The following is a 19775-nucleotide window of genomic DNA, read 5'->3' as shown; positions in this document are numbered from 1 at the left end:
AGGGCCTACTTCTGGGGAAGTCCTCCCCAACCTCCCAGACAGGGAGATGACACTAAAAGGGCATTAATGGATTTCTGATGTGACTCTCCTTTCCGCAGACTGTCATGCCCTGCAAATAATTCAGGGGAGCACATGAAAGAAGAAGCTTCCTCACCCAGAATCAATACTGTTGTGACCCTGAGGGAGGTGCTCTAAAGGGCTCTTAGGGTTTCCTTTATCATGTTTAAATATTTAACATTTATGGTGGTTGCCTGTGTCATGTAGACATTGGACTTTGTTTTTTTTTTTTTCCAAAGCATTCCAATACCATTTATTAGAAATTGTGTCTGGTCTCTCTTTTTTTTTTTTTTTTTTAATTTTTATTTATGATAGTCACACACAGAGAGAGAGAGAGAGAGGCAGAGACACAGGCAGAGGGAGAAGCAGGCTCCATGCACCGGGAGCCCGATGTGGGATTCAATCCCGGGTCTCCAGGATCGCGCTCTGGGCCAAAGGCAGGTGCTAAACCGCTGCGCCACCCAGGGATCCCTGTGTCTGGTCTCTTACTGCTCTTTTCTCATCTGACTGATGCCTGTCATTTAGAACATATCACAAACAACAAATGATCAATTCACAATAAATGGGCTAAAGAATATGTGGGCATCACGATCATTGGGGATTTGACCTTCAGTGCTGGCACAGGGTGGGACAGACCCAAATACCTACTCGTGATGATACCATTCAGGCCCTGGGGAAATGCAGAGAGATTATGACCTTGCCTCAGAGTTCACAGAGGATTTGAATGTGAATTGGGAAGGTTTATTTCTATAAAAATAATTAACAGTGAATAAAAATTTCAAAAAGTTATAGTTTTACATCTTTTTAATTTAAATGTTATCAATTCATTGTAACATATTTTGCCTTTTAATTGTACTAATTTTGATTATTGTTATAATAGCTTTTTGAGTATATTTTAAATAGTTTTTCATTTTTGTTTATTAAAATTTTCAGGGGGGAGCAGAGGGAGAGAGAGAATCTTAAGTAAGCTCCACGCCCAGTGTGGAGCCTGATGCAGGCTGGATCTCACGACCCTGAGATCACGACATGAGTCAAAATCAAGAGTCAGACACTTTACCAACTGAGCCACTCATGCTCCTCAATACTTTTCAGTTTTTAAATATATTTAATTTATATTTTGTTTTTGTGCTCTTTGAATGTAATATTTCACTTTACTCTTTTAAATCATTACTGCCAATAGGATAGTAATTATATGAAAAATCTTGATTATAATTAAGATAACCAATAGGTTTAACTGGAATAAAACAAGAACAGTGAATGTTACAGAATTAATATATAATACTTTATGAGTTAGGCATGTCTTTATTTTCTAGATGTTACTCATCTAACACCACTGAACACCTGTACGTGAGCAATAATCATGAAACTTAATCATCTTTGATATCTGACTTCCTGATATCTTTATGTGACTTCCAGACATAGAAAAACCACAGATACACAGATTTTGTTTTGTTATGAAATTTTCTTTCTTGAATAGGAGGATAGAACATATTTTACTAGCACTTTATAGCTTGATTTATGATGTTTAAATATGTAGATTCTGTAATATGGCCCTGCATGTGTCCTTTTGCCCAGAGCACTAAAGAGTCAGGGCCGGTGCTCTGGTGGGAAGAGCAGACATGTCCATGGGTACTTCTTGCCCCAACAATGGCCAGAGAAAGTGCTGCTGGGGTTCACATCTACGTGGGTTCACATGTTAACGGGGAGTGGGGGGTGTGGTAAGACTAAGGAGGAAACCCCAAGGAGAAAGGAAATCACTTAATCTACACATTTGCTCCTTACTGTGATAAAGGTAAGTGATAACATCATCCCCATGTTTTTTGTTTTTTTTTTTTTTCCATCATCCCCATGTTACAGAGGGTGGCTCAGAGAGGATTCGTGAATGGCTCAAGTCACGCAGGTTGCCTAGCTCTGAAACCACCTACAGCAGGGCAGCAGTATCCCCCTGCAAACCTAGTAGATGCCACCCAGCAGCTCTGTTACTCAGGTTCTTTCCAGCCAGCTTGACCTGGGTGCAGGTGCAGGGCCTCTAGGTGGTGGAGAATGCAGCATTTCCCCCACTGCCAGCTGCCTCAGGTAGCCTCAGAGCACCAGCATGCCCAGACACAAGCACATTGATGACCTGTGTCCCTAGGCTGTCCCACCATTCTCCTGTAGGGGTCAAAGGACCTCGCTGTCACAGGTCTGACTCACAGCCCCACCCGGGAACTGAACCTCAGGACTTCTCAATGCCAGGACTGGCCCTGGAGGATGTGTTGGGGGTGGGTGGTAGCAGGCTTGGGGCTGTGCTCAGTGAGAGGCAAAGAGTGACCTCAGGGCATGAGGGGAGGGATAAGTCCCTGCCTCTTGTCCAGCCTAGGCTAGAGAGGGTTCTCCAATCTTCTGAAGGCAAACCTTTCCTGAGAGGTTAGAAGGCTGCCCTGAGGCCACCCAGCCAGAGAGGGAGGCCCTTACTTGCTCTCTGTGCTGATCCTGACCTGTCCTCAATCCCCTCAGCCAGCCTTTCAGGCTCCTACTCTGATGGTGACCACCCTGGGACCTGGTAAGGGGAATACTGAGCCATACTCACAAAACGTAGCTGAACCCCAGCCCTGTCCCAGACCTGGGTCATAGCCCCCAGGGCTTTCCTAGGGGCCCTGTAGCATATCATCTTCATTAGCCAGGCAGGGAAACTGAGGCTCCAATTGGCTGGTTGTGTGCTGAAGGCTGCCCAGCTGAGCATTGGGTTGGGACTGCTCTACATGGCCTGACGCTAAGGTTGAGGCCTGTACCCCAACTGTGGGACGGGGATCTGAGGGAAAGGCCACAAAGGAAAAGACTGCCTGTAGGAATGACAGGAGTTCTGACCAGGGGTTGTCTGTCCATCAGGAAGGGGAATTCTGTGAGCCAGGCCTGGCACCACTGGCCCTGCTCTCCCTCCTGCTCTCCTTAGCCCTTCGCATACTACTGCTCACTGGTCTGAACAATACAGTTGTGCCCAACATCCCACCTATACCTGTGTGCTCACACCCGCATGCTGACCCAATCCCCAGACACACATGCACACACCCCCCTTCCCTACTGTTTCTGGTTGTCCACTCTGTGCCCATTTCTGGGCTGGAAGCTGAGTACTGCAGAGGCTGTGCCAGAACTAGGCCTCTTCTGGGGCCCAGCAGACTTAATGCTGAGATGGTGGAGTCTCAGGAGGCAGCTGTAGTCAGGTAGGGCTTCCTGGAGGTGAGGACCGAAAATGAGGCCTCAGCACCCCTACCCCCCTCACTGAGGTCACTGTCTGTCCTCTGAGCCTCTCTCCCTGGAGTGGCCAGCAGGTTCCAGGAAGTGTCCCTTCACCCTGCAGTGCTGATTCCAAGAACTGTAGCTCCTGGCAGGGCTTGCTCAGGATCCTTTCCTAGAACACAGGCCTTGCCCCGCCCAGGCTGCTGGAGCCTATTGGGCAGCTGGTGGAGGTAGTGGAGGAGGGGGTACCCTGGGAGGAGCTTCTGGAGGAACCAGACACTGGGAGGGGGGCCCAGGCTGTCTGCCTGGAGGGGATGGAGGCCAGAAAGTCAGTGAGTGTGAGGGTGCTTTGACCCCTTGTTGCTGCGGGGGGGCCGTCCAGTGAGTTCAGCTCAGAGCCTCGCTGCACACACAGGAGGCTTGTTCCTTGGGCCCAGGAATTTAGTAGGCTGCTGCAATTCCACCCAACATCTCACTCTGCCCCTGCTAGCCTGGCACCCTGGGGTCCCATCCCGTGGACGAAAGGCACAGGCCTTACTCTGGCCCCATGAAGTGAGGCCTTCATCAGACAACCTCCAGAGGGAGAGGCCAGGGGACAGGAGTGGCAGGTTCAGAGCTGCGAGAGGGGAATGGGACTGTCAGTCTTGGAGCTCTTGGAAGGATGTGACATCTGCATTATTAATACTCTTAAAATTTCACCTAGCCTGGTTAGGACAGAGGAAGTCATCCCACCGCATAGCTCAGCAAGTCAGGTCAGGTAGAGGGGAGTCCGGGGGACAGGATCAGGTTCATGGACAAGGACAGGCCCCAACCTCCCTCAAGGTCACGGGCCAGTCCTCCACCCCCACCACCGCTGAGCTGGCAGCCCTGCCCAGCCCGCCTGGGACCTGCCAGATCACGTTGAGCAACCAGTTCCTGAGAAGCGTTGAAGGCTGTTTGGTTTAAAATTAACTCCCCCACTCCTCCCTCCCCTGCCTGTGGGCCTCCTCTGAGTTCTTGGAAGAGGCGCTCTGCTCTTTCTTCCTGGGAAGAGGCCTCCAGCCGCAGCTGCTCCGATTCTAGTGAAAACACCTCACCCCAGCGGGGGGAGGGGGGGGTGCGACACCACGCCTTCTCCGCCCTCTGAAAGGCCCAGGGATCCTCCTGGAGCCTAGCATGCCCTGGTTTGCCCAGTGAGACCCAGAGGAGAAAGGGAGTGATTGTTAAGGTACTGACAGGGGTGCTACTGCCCCAATCGGGGGCCCGCTGGCTCTGAGCCAAGAGGTAGAGGGCTACAGAGACCCAGCCTGGGCCCTGGGGTAGAGAGATCACGTGCGGACGGCAAACTCAGGACTTCGGCTTCTTTGAGACCCATGTGGCTCAGAGAGATAAAGCTAGCTGTGCGGGGTCACCCAGCTTTGCTGGCCAGGCTGACAACACTGACCTGGCAGTGATGCCCCAGGGCAGCCCCCGAAGTCACTTACCTTGGAGCCGGAGCCCGGAGCCAGAGTGCTGTCTGTGAGGAGGTCCTTGTCTCTTACCCACACTCCTCTAATTGCCCTGGGAACTCACTTTCTTTTCAATAGGCCTTAATCATCTAGTGTCTCCCTGGACTCCATGTCTCTGGGGCTTTGGAGAAAAGGTTTCCTGAGAACCTGCTCTCCTTATGGCTCCTCCTACTATGGCCATCTATCCAAAAGAGCTGAGAAAAACAAAGGAATGTTGGCCAAGTGGAAAGGTCAACACACACACACACACACACACACACACACACACACACACACACTCAGTGATGTTCAGGGGTGGGACTAATGGGGGTAGAGAGCAGTGAAATGCTCTTTGTGAAGAGGCTGAGGGCCTGGAGGGCCCTTTCCAGATCAAAGTTTTGGCCCAACCCAGACTAAGTAAAATTCTCCCCTCTGATGGAGGAGGACCCCGGCTCTGCTGAGGAAGAGCCCAGTCTGGCTCACTGATGCTGTGTGAGAGTCCTCGGAATAGGGCTCTACCTGGGGAGTATTGCTGGGCACCATCTCAGTGTGAGTCTCACTAGGGAGGACTGTCTGGAGGAGTCATGGCAGTCCCAAGTTTCCTCGGCCCTCGCAGACCACTGCTGGCACTCTGAGCCCTGCCTGCCTCAGCCAGGCCAAGGTCATAGGAGCAACTATCTTTCCATTCAGCATAAAGCTTTGGGTGCACCAAAAAGGCTCCTCTTGCTCTGGGCCTACCTCATCTCCTGGGTTTCACAGGTGAGCATCACTCCACTCACTCCGCAAGCCAGACCCAGCCATTTTCCAATCACCCTGGGGCATGGGCCTGACCACTAACTATTTCTGTTAGACGGATAAGGACACTAAGGCTCCAGGAAGAAGAATCCAGCTTTAGACACGGGGAGTCTGAGGGGCCATGAGCCAGGCTCGTCAAGTTGCAGCCAGCAGGCAGCTGACTCCAGTGCAAGAGTTCGAGGGGGAGAGGGACAAGCCTTGGGGTGGGACTCAGAGCCCTGGCTCTAACCCCACATGTGCACTTCCTCCTGGAGACTATGGACAAGCTACTTTGCCTCTGTAGGTTTCCGGCTTGCATCTTTGAAATGGAGGCAGACCCAGAGGCCCCTGCCCAGCTCACCTCTGTCACCTGTAGTTCACCTCTGAGGGCGCAGAATACCGATGGCCAGACAAGGAACAAACCTTGAGGGAGGCCATCCTCTGGGTCTGGGGCAGGGTAGCAAATGGCCTAATCTTTACTATTACTATGAGAGAAGTTGCTAGAAGGTTGGGCTGGCCTCACTTCCATCCCAGCCCACGCAGAAACCAGACCAAAGGGTCTATTCACCAGGACCGGAACCCAAGGTCCCTGGCAACTGACTCCTGAGGGTGGAGGGCTGGGCGTAGAGGGCAGAGCTAGTCAGGAGACGGCCAGCTTATGGCTCCAGGCGGTTCTAGCCCAGCTCCCCTACAGCCCCGATGGGGACCTCAGCAGACATCAACACCTGCCCAGCCCTCCTCTCAAAAAAGATGAGAATGTTGGACTGGGGAGAGTTGCAATGACAGCCACAGCAGCTCTCCTCAGCATCACCTCATAAATCCTCCTGTGCTCCCCATGTCCGCCCTGAGGGAGGCGCTGTCATTCTCCTCACTTCACAGCCAGGAATCTCTCCTGGGTCAGTGAGGTTGAGAGAGACCCCCCAGAGCCGAGCGAGGGCACGGCACACAATCCAGACTGGAGGGGAATGGGGGTAAAACCAGGGTGGGGTTGTGTTAGCCAGGGTTAAATCTCCAGGGCCTCCTCTTCTGGAATCTCAGATCCGTGAGGCTCAGCCTGCTGCCCAAGGGGCTAGCTGCATGGCTGGCCTAAACTGGGGAGGAAGGCCCATGCCATGCAGTCCGGGGGGGCGAGGACTCACTCACCATCAGAGGTTGTTGAGTTTCTGGCAAAGCTTGAACCTGCTTTATATTAAAACTGGTCTAACAGGTTGGTGTGAAGGGACTGCCTAGGCCTGCAGAGGCTCCACTTCTGGAAGAAGAGGACTTTTGTGAGGTCCTCAGAATCCTCCTGCTTTCTTGGTCAGGACTTATTTCAAGTGCCCGCCTGCACCTCACCGTGAGCAGCTGTGCAGGGTGAGAGGGCTCCCAGCTGAGAGTGCGAGCTGCCCAGCTCTGCCCCCAGCCCTCTTCAGAATTGTGTTTGGCCTTGGCCCAGCGACGTTTGCTCAGTTGGCAGATTAAAAGCTGAGTCTGGGTACAGGGGCACCGATGATCCAGGGGGTGTTAGGACACTTGGTGATCATGGAAGAAACATCCCAGCAAGACCCTACTGACGAGAGAAATCTGGATGGCCCAGTCGTATCTCTGTCCCAGTCGTTCCAGAAGGCTCCTGCGAGTCTAGGAAGGGGACACCGTGAAGGATCATTCTCCAAACCCATCAGCCCCTCCCAGAAGCAGGTGGATTCTGGAGACCTCACAAAGGTCCTCCTCTGCCAGGAGAAGTGGAGCCTCTGCAGGCCTGGGCTCCCCACTGTCTCCTCCAGAAAGTGCTCCGGAACCCCCAACCCCTTTCTGTGTGCCTTCAGCACCCTGTGGCACCCATAGCATTTCCTTGTGGAACTTGACCTCCTCAGCCCTCCTGGGCAGCCATTCTGGACCTCTTACTCCTGATCACAGCAGGTTGTTCCTGCCTCAGGGCCCTGGCATTGACAGTTCCTCCTCCCTGGATGTCCTTCATCTATGTTTTCTGCACAGCCAGTTCTTGCTCTTTGCTCGAGTGTCCAGGCTCAGTGCCCCCAGAGCTCTCCCTGATCGTCCAATTGGTGGTAGTGCCCCCCATCCAAAGCCACCCTCTGTCCTGCCCCCAGCTTTGCCTTCTTTACACTCTTAAAACTTGCTCTGAGTGCCCATTTGTTCACTTCTCATCTCTTGCTCAGCAGCCAGGAGCCCCACGAAGATGGGGACCACATCCCTCTTGTCCCCTGCTGTGTCCCCAGGGCCCAGATGGAGTTGGGCCCAGCTGATGTCTGAGGAGTGTGTGTGCTAATAAAGGACTTAACTGAAGGCTCCCCCATTTGTCCCCAGCCAGTGCTGGCAGGGCACCCCCCTTTTACTAGCCCAGAACCACCAGGCAGTGACTGCACCGCCGAGAGGATTTTCAGCATCTGTTAGGCTGGGTCTCTGACTTGGGTTTGGGCCTGACAACATGCCCTCTATTGTCTCTCTTCTGGGCAGGCATCATTCACTCCCCTCAGAGGGAAATGCGAAAAGATTGAAGCAGAGAAATATCAGGTGTCTGAGGTAGTCGGCAGCCCCTCCTCAGCCAAGAGCTGGACGCTGGCTTGTACTGAGGCGAAGGTGAGTGGGGGCAGGATCCTGTTGACCAGACCAATGTCCGGCCCAGAGACCTTAGCAGGAAGGGACATAGGGGGACAAAACCAGCATCTAACTTCATCTTGCCTGAAAGCTGCCAGCCCCCGCGGCCAGCTCTTGCCAGCTCATGTAGTAGCCTGGGGGCAGATAGGTCGTTGGGACACCCCCAAGGCAAGCTCGCTCTGTGCCTCATGCCCTCAGCCAGTGTCTTGCCCCCCTCTGGGCCTCAGTTTCCTCATCTGTGGGGTATGGGTAATACTTAGATCTACTTCCACAGGTTTTTTTTTTTTAAATTTTTATTTATTTATGATAGTCACACACAGAGAGAGAGGCAGAGACACAGGCAGAGGGAGAAGCAGGCCCCATGCACCAGGAGCCGGACGTGGGATTCGATCCCGGGTCTCCAGGATTGCGCCCTGGGCCAAAGGCAGGCGCTAAACCGCTGCGCCACCCAGGGATCCCTACTTCCACAGTTCTGGTGAACACTGCATGGGGTGCAAAGCCCTCGTCTATTGCCAGCAGCTGGCAGGCACCCTGAGATGCCTCCCCCTCTGCAGACAATGAAGAGTTTGTGGGCTTCCTCTTGCAGCTTTTGGGCCCAGCCATGTCGCGAAGTGGAGAACACCCTGCCTCTGCCCCATTGTGTCCACTACTCACCCATCAGGTGACTCAGATCTGGGGTTAAAACAGATAGAATGGTCACCTCAAGCACTCTGGGAGTCACAAAGGGGCTGAGATCCAGGCTGAGTCAATGAGGAACAGCGAGCATCCCTGGCAGGGCCATGATGACCTGGAGGAGGCGTGCCGTCGGGCCCTGCAGCCAGCAACAGAGAAGGTGCCAGGCTGGGCACCCATCCCAGTGAAGTCAGTCTTCACTCACCTCTTGTTTACTCTCATCCAGTATTAGTTCTTTTCTTTTCTCTAACTATCTCCATGCCCACACATTTCTGGGCCTTCACAATTCTGGCTTTTTATCCTTTCCTGCTTCCTCCTTGCCATCAATATACCACTCCTTATACCTTTCTGCTCTCAATCTGCCAGAATTTGTCTCTTCTAATCACCTAAGGCCCAAGAAAACAGGAAGGTTAGGACTATTTCTAAAATAAGGGTTAGAGGGCTATAAATGAGTTTCAGAGGAGCTTTCCTGTGAGTTATTCAAGTAAAAGTGCAGAAAATTTCAGGATACAGCAGACTTTCAGGTACTGAAGTGTTACGTTACAAAGTCAGACCATCAGATGACAGAGTGTTTTCGTTTTTATTGCTCTCCCATCTGCTTCTGGCGTATAGGGCCCTGAGAGGAGAGGGGTCCCCCAACTCCAGCTAGCCTGTGCCAGAACCCTTCTGGGTCCCCCGGGGCCCTGCCAGCTTATTGACCTCTCTTCTCTCCCCAACTCCACTGTCCTGCCCCACCACAGAATGAGCCTTCCCTACACCTCCTTATGGTTGGGAATGAGCTTCCCAGTCGTGCCCTGGTGCCTTTGCAGTCCCTGTACCTTCTCCTGGAAAGACCGGCCCTGACTTCTCTATTAACCTCCTCATCTCAAAAGACACTATCCCCAGGAGTGGACGCCCCCACAGCACCCATCCCCCAGCATTCTCCACTTTCAATCTTTCATTGACATCTGTTTACACATCTCTTGGGTCTGGTGCTCTTCCGCCACCACCCCCTACTTGGCAGTGGCCTGGTCAGTGACCCTGCGGGCAGTCCAGCTGGCCTTCACCTCCTGCCTCCCAACCTCCAAGGGAATAAGAGGTAGTGAGAGAGAAAGGCTGCCCCCTGGTCACATCCACTCTTTAGTGAGTCCCCTAGCAGGCCCTGCTCAGCGACATATGGTCACTGGGCCCCAGCTGACCCAGACATAGAGTAGGGGATAATAATAATATCAAAAGGGACGAATAGTGTAAGAACTCAAAAGAGGACCCACTGGGGGCTCCTTAAATGAAAAGTACAATTTTATTGTCAATACAGAAAAATCAGTAGAAGAAAAAGACTACCAAACTGGGTTTTGCTTGTTATAATAATTCTTTCATAAAGTCTTATCAGATATGTATTTCTTTCCCTTTCATGTGCAGGCACCTTCCTGGGCAGAAAGCAGGCCCAGCAGACCTGGAGCGGTGGCCCTCGAGCCAGACACCGCTTCCTGACACAGCACACAGTCTTCTGCAGGCCTGCAGCCCAGCCAGATCAGCTCTGTGCAGATAGGGCTCTGCCCTGCGAGGGGCGAGCGGCCGGCTCTGCTGGGCACTGACGCTTTGGCTCCAATCTCTTGTCTATTTACCCACCCTCCCAAAGCAGGGCTGGGGGCAGAAGACCGGGGACACATTCACAGGTTGGGTGGGTCAGCGCCAGGAGAGCCAGAACTGCCTTGGGTCTAGCAACATGTCTCAGGATGGGGCTCTCCACAAGGAGGAACCAGAGAAGCTGGGGCAGAGCTGGGGTCTCCAGAGCTCAGGGCTCAGGGCAGAGAAGTGGGGTTGGCTCACCTCGAGGCCACCCCAAGGAGAATAAATAAATAAATACAGGTTAACTTTGCAGTCCCCCAGCCTGGCCTGTTACCCCATAAGGGGACTGTCACTGTCAACCTCAGTTCCTCTGGCTGCCATCCTCCCTGAGACAGGGTGGCAGGAAGGAGGGGGCCCGCCCCACCCTGTGGACTGAAAAACCGGGGCCAGCAAAGTCTACACATTTCAGGAGGCCAGAGCAGATGAGTGGGGGCCTGGGCCGAGCCCACAGGGTGAGACAAGGTCCTGCTTGTCTCCCTCTTTTCTGACACATGGCTCACCACAACGGAGCCACAAGGATGCTGGGGGTATTGACCTCCAAGCTGTGTGATGCTTTTCTCTACCCCTCACCCCCTGCCTTGTTCCTGCAGACTCTTCCTGGTCCAGCTGTCAGGTGCATGCAATCACCAGGATGACTGGAGGAGGGGTGCCGGGGGCCCGAGTCCAGCTGGGGCCGCTGTCCCCTCCAGGGTACGGTTGGGGGAGGCTAGGCAGATGCTCAGCCGGATCAGAGCTGGAAGGGGTACTGCCGGAGGTAGTCGGCCATGCGCCGGGGCAGTGGCAGGCAGTCTACGTCGGGCACCAGACGGTTGATGACAAGGCGGCACAGGTGCTGCAGGCTGCGGGCGCTGCTTCTGCGCACAAAGGGCTGTACCAGCCTTAGGTGTACAGCGGTGACTGCGGGGGCAGGCGGCGCTGTGTCCCCGGGCACGTCTTCCTTAGGCGTAGGCAGGGCCGGGGTGGGTGCGGGGTCAGGGCTGTCACCTCGGGTGTCAGCGGCACAGGAGGCCACGTAGTGCTGCACAAGGCTGACCACGTCGGGGAAGGCCAGGATGCGCGGCCTGGACAGGCAGTTGGAGTCCAGGCGGAAGCTGGAGTCGGCATACTCGATGCGCACGTTGGTGGGGCCTCGGGTGGTTTTGACCGATAGTGTGAATAGGTAGCTGGGGTGGGTGCTGTCACGTACTAGGAATGTGCCCTCTGGCATCTTCTGCAGGTGTTGCCGGGCCTCACTGGCCGTAATGGAACCCCAATACCAGCCTAGGCAAGTGGAGAGGGGGCCAAGAGACTGGTCACGGGGGAATTTAGCTGGGGGCACCAATGCGGGGCAGGGCAGGGCAGGGCAGGGGAGGACGCTGCCTCCCCATTTATGCTTCCTGGGGAGGGGTGCACCTCCCCCATCAGACTCTCCTGGGCGGGGCCATGTCTCTCAAATCAGACTCAGCAGACAGAGCTAAGCTTTCCCCAGTGGACTTCCCAGAACATCCAGTCTGCTTCCCTCTTCAAACTCACCAGATTCCCGAAGGTAAGAGAAGGTCTTGGCTATGCATAGCAGATCCTCCTCAGGGTCCAGCACCTTGGGCTCACTTTCTGGCTCGGCTGGGGTCTCCTCTGTCACCTCCTCCAGAAAGGCCCCGGCAGGCAAGGGCTGCATAGCTGGTTCGGGCAGCTCCAGGGACTGGGCCCACAGGGCCCGCTGCCCGATCCGCTCCACAGCCAGCAAAGAACAAGGTCTAGAAGGGGTTGGATGGTCAGTGAGTAGCAGCTCTGTGCGCTCCCTATTTCCAGAGATCCACTGCACCCCGGACAGCTACATGACCTCTGGCTAGTCCATTTCCCACCTCAGTTTCCCCTCTGCCCACTCATGGGCTCAATGAGGTCAGCACACCACACCTCCCAGTTATCACAAAAGCCTCCTTGATGCCTTCCCCCACATGTTGATTCTCTTTTGAAACAGACTTCTCCACCTTCCTGTATTTATTGAACAGTAATTAGTCTCTCTATTTTGCACCAACTGGAAACACAGATCATTCCCTATAGGCATTTCCAGCTCAGAATGGGCAACTGGTGTCTCTGCCACTGGTAAGATCCAGTGCAAAGAAGCCTCACGTTTGTGCCCTGTAAGCTGAGGTGGGCTGATCAGAAAGCACTGGTCCTGCTTGTGCCGTGGCTGGGGCCTTCATGGAGTGCTTCAGAGAGGCCCCCAAATTATGGGAGGATGCCTGAGGTTACATGCTATCTCCAATGGACAGGAGTATTTGTCGGAGGGACGAAGGTCCACACTGGCTAGGGCTGAGAGTCTGGAACAATCTCCCCAAACAGGTCAGACTCCTATCCTGTCTCTTCCTCCTCCTAGCTAAGGGTCTAGGGTGGACAGTGGCCTCTGAAGGCACTGAAACATCCCACCTCCCATGAACATGAGCTCCCAGCAAAGGGCAGGGTACCCATTCCACATTCCAGATCTCACCCTGGCAAGCCAGCCCTACTAGGCTTTATGATCTTATGTAAACCTTGCTATTCACTAGGGCTATTCAGCTTCTCCATCCCCTAACAAGGGATGTGACCAGTCCAGATCCTGAGAGGTTTGGCTATACCATATTCCCAGGTGGCTAGAGTTGGGTTGCTGAGCCAGCCTCACTCTGAGCAGTAGACTTTCTCTAGGGAAAGGTCACCCAGTTTGGTAATCCTGGGGCTTTCTGAGAGTGAGGGGTGTAGGCCCTGGCTCCCAAGGAAGAGACCACTGGTCCTAACTCAGTCCTCAGGAAATAATATCCTCAGGCCCCAGTTCTCGGTCCGGTCCCCTCCTGGGCCTCAGGACACCAAGATAACAAAACCATGGGCCTTGCATTCCAGGAGAATTTATAATCCAAAGTCATAAAAGCAAAGGGTGTCGTGGGGGAGTCAAGGTCTGCCTGTTGCTGAGGTGAGTCTGTCAGGCCAAAGGAAGGAGCATGGCGGAAGGCACTCCAGGCAGAGATGACAGTATGGCTGAACAGTGCCAGGTTTCTTACGTGGCAGAGAGAGGTGGACAGAAGCCTTAGCAGGATGCAGGCAGAAGAGCCAGATCTCACAGTGTAGGTTATAGGTGAGCGTTAGAAGATTTTGACAAATAAGGAGAAGGGGCTGTAGGACCATGGCTCACCACAGCCTGCCTAATACTTTCCCACAGCCACTCTGGGTGCATTATAGGAGCTCTGGCCATCTCCAGACAGCTTAGCAGGGCACTTGTAGGTGTGGGCACCTCTAGAGTCAATGTGGTGTCTGGGTGTGTGAACGGTTGTATTGGGGACGCCTGGGTGGTTTAGTGGTTGAGCATCTGCCTTTGGCTCAGGTCGTAATCCCAGGGTTCTGGAATCAAGTCCCACATCAGGCTCACTATAAGGAGCCTGCTTCTCCCTCTGCCTGTGTCTCTGCCCCTCTCTCTGTGTGTCTCATGAACAAATCAATAAATAAATATCTTAAAAAAAAAAAAGTAAAAAACCCAGCTATATTGGTCTCCACAACCTCCTGAGGACTGTGTATCTGAGGAAGGGTGTGTCCACAACTGTCATCGTGATGGTGGTGGTGATGGCTGGTGTGTTCCAGGTGTGGGTGGCCTGTACGTGTGTGTGCCTGTTGCAGAGCGCAACCTGTGAGTCCTGACTGGGGACACATGCCAGTGGAGCCTACTCCGCCCTAAGGGTGGACCCCTCACACAAAGCCGGCAGCCCAAACCTACATTCGGGAGTCTCTGTCCCCTACCCCAGGAGGGCACCAGCTGGTTTGTGGCTGTGCATGTGGAGGTCTTAAAAATCTTGCTCCCTGACTGTGAACACTGGCCCTGAGGTTCCAAAGTGCTTCATCTGGAACAAAGTAAAAAGAGAATGTAGGACCCCAGAATTGGGGGAAGGGTCCTGAGGACAAGGGTGTGGGGGTGTTTAGGAGTCCCAAAATTCAGAGGAGGAGATACTGGAGACAATTAGGGGGAAAAGTATAGTAGTGTAGTCTTCCTAGCACCTCCAGCCCTCCTCCCTGGCAACTGCTCAGAGCAAGGGACACTTCAGCCTGGCCCCACCTTCCACCCTTCTTCACTTGGTACTATGCCAGTTCTGATAACAACAGCCACTGGGCCTCCCAGCTCTCCCTGGGTGGGGAACACACTCATCTCTCCTTTCTAACTCCCTGGAGCTTTCTGAGTTCCTGTCAGATCAGTCCGGAGAGCATCAGACCTATTGGTTGAAAGGGATGCTGAGGCGGAAGGAATGTACCAAGAATGCTCAACTGAGGCCAAGACTCTGTCTCTTATCAGTCCCCACCCTACCCCAGTCTTTGGGGGGAAAGTTGGAGAAGGGAGGCAGGCGCCAAGTCCTCACATTGGGATCCCAGACTGGGCCGAAAGGAGGGGTGAGGCAATGATGGGGCCCCACAGGCAAAATTAGGCCCAGATCAGACTCTCCAAGAGCTGCTGGTCAGCAGGGGCCAACCTGGGGGGAGGCGAGGATCTCAGGCCGGCTTCCCAAGAAGAGCCTAATTGCTGGCCCACGGCAGAACGGCGGGTGGGGCGGAGGCGGCAGGGGCTAGCCCAAGGTCACCAGGAGGCCCCGGGCCTGCGGGCGAGCGTAGAGAGCTCGGGGCAGGGGAGCCAGCGCCTGGAGGACGAGCTTCGCCGGCTGGCCGTCAACTGCTCCAGCCCGCACCCAGGGTTGGCCCCCCCCCCGCCGCCAGCCGACCTCCCGTCTCGGCCCCCCCGCTCCCGCTGGTCACCCCGAGGTCCCCCTGCACCCGCTCATCTCCGACCCGTCAGGCCCTCCCGACGGCCGGCAGCGAGCACGAGGCGCTCGGCACTCTCCGCACAGGCCGCGGGGCGCCGGGGCCGGGGGAGCGGGGCGGCGAGCGCGCTTACCCCTGGACGCAGAGGACCATGTCCCGGCAGCGGCGGCGGCAGCTCCGGAGCTGGGGCTCGGCCGGGACGGCGGCGGCTGGAGGGACCCGTGGGCGCAGCTCTCGCTCGCGGGCAGGCTCCCCGGGCGCACCGGCGGCGGCTGGGACTGAGAGGCGGCGGCGCGGGCGGCGGGCCGGGAGGGCGCGGGGGGCGGGCCGGGAGGCGGGGCGGGGCGGCCGCCTAATCTTTTGTCCTCCGTGTCCCGGCCCTTCCCGGAAACGACGTCTTCCTAGAACCGCAGGCCGTGCAGCCCGGCCGGGGAGCCGCGGGGCGGGGGCGCAGCGGCTGCCTAGTGCGGCGCTGGGGGCCGCTGAAGGAAACACCTTTGACAGATTTCCAAGAACTTTCCAGGAAAATGGGGCGGGGTCCCGCTCGCCGGCCAATCGCAGCTCGGGGGGCGGAGCCGAGTGGCCGGCGCGGGCCAATTGCAGCCTTGGGATAGGAGGCTGAGGAAAGAGCCGGGTTGAACGTGACCTCGACGCCAGTAGGGAAAGACCCGGTTGGAGAAGGCCGGGGAGGCGTAGGGGTTGTACCTGCCCGAGCCCAGACTTCTTTTGGGCATTCCGCTTCCGCTTCGTTGGGGACCGGCGCCTTTATCTCTCTGTTGACCTGGTGGCAGGGCAAGAGCAGGGTCAGGGGCCTGTCCTCCCGGCTAGCGCCGCCCCCATAGCGGTCTGTCTGCTGTGCCAGCGCCCCCTGTGGGCCGCATTTGGATCCCCGGACTCTGCGTGGGGTGGTGGGGAAGTGAGTGGCATGGGGTGGGGGTTTTGAGAACATAGGAGGAGGGGAGGAGTGCAGAGGGGGGCCTCAGATCCGAACAGGTCCTCGGGGGTCAAGGATCCACCACAGCGAGAACGTTTTCTCTGAAAGAGTTGGGGGAGAAGGCGCACCCCAACTTTGGGATGGGGGCAGGTGTGGCAACCTCATTACCCACTTGATGGCTGGGGCACTGGGAGACCCCACCATGGGGCACCTATGCAGGGTGCAGTCTCTTCAGTAGAAACTATCTACCGCCCCCATTACTATGAAGACAAAGGGGTTTCACAGCTGCCAAGCAACAGAACTAAGATTTGAACCTGGGTCTCTATGGGACCAAATCCCAAGCTCTCTGTCCCGGGACTACTTGTTCCCTCTAACTGGACACTTAGTATGTGCCATGTACTATCAATGATTTCCAGCCTCATCTAACCATATTGGGTCCTCTTCACAGGTGAGGAGATGGAGGCACAGAGAAGTTAAAATGTACCCTGAATCTCACAGCTGGCAAGTGGTGAGTTGGTGCTTGGAGCCCAGTCCACCCCCCCTCCATCCTATCTAGGTGCCCTGACCTAACAACTCTTAGGTATCCTTCAAGATCCAGCTTTAAGGTCCTCGGTGAAGCTTCCCTGCCAGTCAATGTCAGAGCACCACAGCTGTCCCCTTGAAAGCTCCCTTACAGATGTCAGTGATTATGCAGTTCTGTGGGTTAAAGGGCCCCAAGGATTTTGCCCTCCAAACACCTTTTGTGAGTTTGACAGAGTTAAGCACCTCACGTCTCTGCTTGGTATGTGGTATGCCCCTGTTTTGCCCCAGGTGTTGTGGGTTCCTGGCCATCTTATCACCACTCCTGCTCTGGTTACTCCCTACCCAACCCTGCTCTGACTGCTGGGCCCACAATGCCACCCAGTGGTAATTCCTCTCAGTTTCACTTGTCAAAATTTCTTGTTCTCTCCAGGATAACCCCTCCTGGCACTCCTTGCACCTTGCTGCAGGGAGTCCCTGCTCCTCCCTCACCAGGAGTAGTCACAAGATGGGTCATCACAATAATAATACACAGCAGTGCCTTCCTCAAAGTCTGGCTCATTTGATCTCTCTAGTGTCATCATTTCAGCCTTTCCTCTCCCTGAAGAATAGTCCACACAGGTGTGTATGTGTGTATATGTGTCGGGGGGTATGTATATTCAGTCCTCTACTCCCCATCCCTACTCCTTGATACACGCACACACACACACTGGACCCCTTTAACAAAGTCTGCCACCATGAACCCACCCCTATCCTGGCCCAGCCATCCCAAATAGTGAATTCTCACACCAGTGTGCAAGTGGTTGGTAGAAAATGAGCATCTAGGGGAAACCATGTGTTCTGAGTCTCTTGGGTTGAATCAATAGTTCAGAACATCTATGATGGACCTATGTGGGACATGTGTGTGTGCTTGTGTAAGCATTGGCATTGGTGGTGGAAACTGCAAAGGGACAGGGATCACCACCACTGCTTACTTTTCACATTTCCCTATGGTCTGAATTTATTGTAACAAGGAAGTTTTACTTATGCAAGTAAAATTTGAATTAAAAAGAGATCAGTCAGGGATCCCTGGGTGGCGCAGTGGTTTGGCGCCTGCCTTTGGCCCAGGGCGCGATCCTGGAGACCCGGGATCGAATCCCACATCAGGCTCCCGGTGCATGGAGCCTGCTTCTCCCTCTGCCTGTGTCTCTGCCTCTCTCTCTCTCTCTGTGACTATCATAAATAAATAAAAATTAAAAAAAAAGAGAGATCAGTTAAAAAATACAATTATAAAATGTTTAGAACAATTACAATCAGATTCGATTTTTAGAAACTAAGATAGCAATCACAGCATACACTGAGATAATTTGGCTGGGAAAGGAGCCAGCCCCCACCCTCAGCGCTCTGCTTGTGAGTGGGACCCTGCTTGTCCAGAAAGATCTTGCTCAGCTTTGGGTTCATCTGGCCCAAACCATCACCTTTAGAGGGAGGATCCATCTCCACTCTCCAAGCTGTAGAAGCTTCCAGAACACGGAGCTTCCTCCAAATCTCTGAGATCTTAGATCAGATTCTGAGATGGGGCTCAGGGCCCGAGGTCTGGGTCCAGCTGGGCATAAATGTGAGTGAGTGAGTGTGTGTGTGTGTGTGTGTGTGTGGTGCATATGTATGCCCATGTGTCTGTACACATGTGCAAATCTGTGCTTGTGCACCTGTGAACATGTGTAAGAGCATATTTGTACAAGTGGATGTGGGAGGGGGCAGGAAGGCACAGGACAGGAGGGCATCATTTGAGGGTGAGAGCTGGGCCCTGGAATTGTTCTCTGGGGGTTTGGATGGAGACCCTGCCATGACTGGTTGCTTGATCTCTCAGGGCTTGTCTGTCTTGAGTGTCTGTCCTGTAGGCTGCATGATGTGGGTATAACCCTGTCGCCTCTGGTCCCAGTGAGATCATGGAGTTCCCAGGTAGAACACCCTCTCAGTGTCTGATCCAAGAAAAGGGTTCAGTAAATTGAGGCCATCGTCAGGGTCTCTGTTTCACCAAACTCTTCTAGCCTGAAGGTTGTCTCAAAGTGACAGGGCAGAGTCCCGGGCCCTTTCTTCTGGCTCAACCCTGTACACAGCAGGTGCCGGTTCTCCAGGAACTGCTGATCTGAAGAGCCTTGGATCTTCAGCCCAGGAGTCCACGTGCATCCACCTGCGTGTGTGCTGGGGTATGGGGAAGTCGGTGGGAGAGCTGTCTGGGCCCAATCCTACCAACAGCAGGAAGGTCTCCGAGACACGGGAGGGGCCGAGGCCTCAGTGCCTGCAGTCCTGACAGTGGCCTGTAGATGGCAGCAGAGGCTCGCGCAGGGACCCTGACCCAGGCCTCACCCACCCAGTCCTAAGTGAGCCACCAAGTTCCAGTCCCTCAGCCTGAGGGTTGGGGAATGGGCGCGGTGTGCTGGAAGAGTGCAGATTTGTCTCAGCAGAGAGCAACACCCCCTGCGGCTCTATACAAGTTGTTTCCTCTGGGTGTGTGTGTGGGGGGGGGGGGGGGGGGGGACGGGGGAGGGTTGCTCAGTTTCCTCATCCGTGAAATAGGAGTTGTTTAACAGCCTGTGATGGAAAAACTGGCTCAAAATACCTAAGATAGTCTCAGATGGGCTCAGAATAGAAACCTAAAAGTGAACGGCAGCACCTTAGCTAATATGGAGTATATAGAGTAGGAGGAGGAGACTTTTCAAACACGACACCAAAAGCTCAAAGTATAAAGTGAAAAGTTAATGGATCTGGCAAAATGAGAATTTAGGATATCTGGTCTAAGTACCCTGTGTATCCCAAGGGGAAAAATAAGCCACAGATATGAGCAGGAGATGCACACAAGGTGAAAGACATCCAGAACCCCCAGGGATTGGAAAGACGAGTATCACAGCGAAATGCCATTTCACTCTGCCTGGTGGCAAAAATTAGGACTTTAGGTACGCTGGCGGTGGACCACCACTAAGGAAGTCGCAAGCCGTACGAGCCTTGCTGGAGGGCCGTCGGCAGGGTGCAGAGAACACGCCCGACTCCAGGGCTTCCTGAAGCTCCAAGAGAAACAAGAGTTTCTGCGCTGTCACTTCCTAGGTCGCTGGCAAACCCCGGGGCTGGCGCAGTCCTCGCGGGCCGCTGCGGGCCGGGGGCCAGGAGGTTTCCGCCCCCTTGGAGAAGCCACGCCTCCTGCTCTG

At 54.6% G+C, this 19775-nt stretch overlaps 1 protein-coding gene and 1 long non-coding RNA gene across 2 annotated transcripts; both read right to left on the bottom strand.

The window, feature by feature from the left end:
- Positions 1-336: 336 nt before the first annotated feature.
- On the bottom strand, positions 337-4905 carry LOC140593937 (uncharacterized). Its single transcript, XR_011994393.1, has 2 exons — positions 4737-4905; positions 337-571 (listed from the first exon to the last, which is right to left on the bottom strand). It is a non-coding gene; the product is annotated as an uncharacterized lncRNA (long non-coding RNA).
- A 5135-nt stretch (positions 4906-10040) lies between these two features.
- Positions 10041-15599, bottom strand: CISH (cytokine inducible SH2 containing protein). The gene is made up of 3 exons (XM_025987193.2): positions 15271-15599; positions 11901-12121; positions 10041-11648 (listed from the first exon to the last, which is right to left on the bottom strand). Exons 1-3 carry the CDS (start codon positions 15288-15290, stop codon positions 11116-11118), a joined length of 774 nt encoding a protein of 257 aa, XP_025842978.1. The 5' UTR covers positions 15291-15599; the 3' UTR covers positions 10041-11115.
- Between the last annotated feature and the right edge of the window lie 4176 nt (positions 15600-19775).

This window comes from Vulpes vulpes, chromosome 9 (assembly GCF_048418805.1).
Source record: "Vulpes vulpes isolate BD-2025 chromosome 9, VulVul3, whole genome shotgun sequence".
In the NCBI taxonomy this organism is placed as follows: Eukaryota; Metazoa; Chordata; class Mammalia; order Carnivora; family Canidae; genus Vulpes; species Vulpes vulpes.
This window is presented reverse-complemented; position numbering and strand designations above follow the sequence as displayed.

Coding starts and splice junctions, on each gene's coding strand:
- CISH (XM_025987193.2), bottom strand. CDS start 15,290: ATGGTCCTCTGCGTCCAGGG. Junction 12,122..15,270: donor ATGGTCCTCTGCGTCCAGGG/GTAAGCGCGCTC, acceptor AACCCCTTCTAG/ACCTTGTTCTTTGCTGGCTG. Junction 11,649..11,900: donor CTCTTACCTTCGGGAATCTG/GTGAGTTTGAAG, acceptor CCACTTGCCTAG/GCTGGTATTGGGGTTCCATT.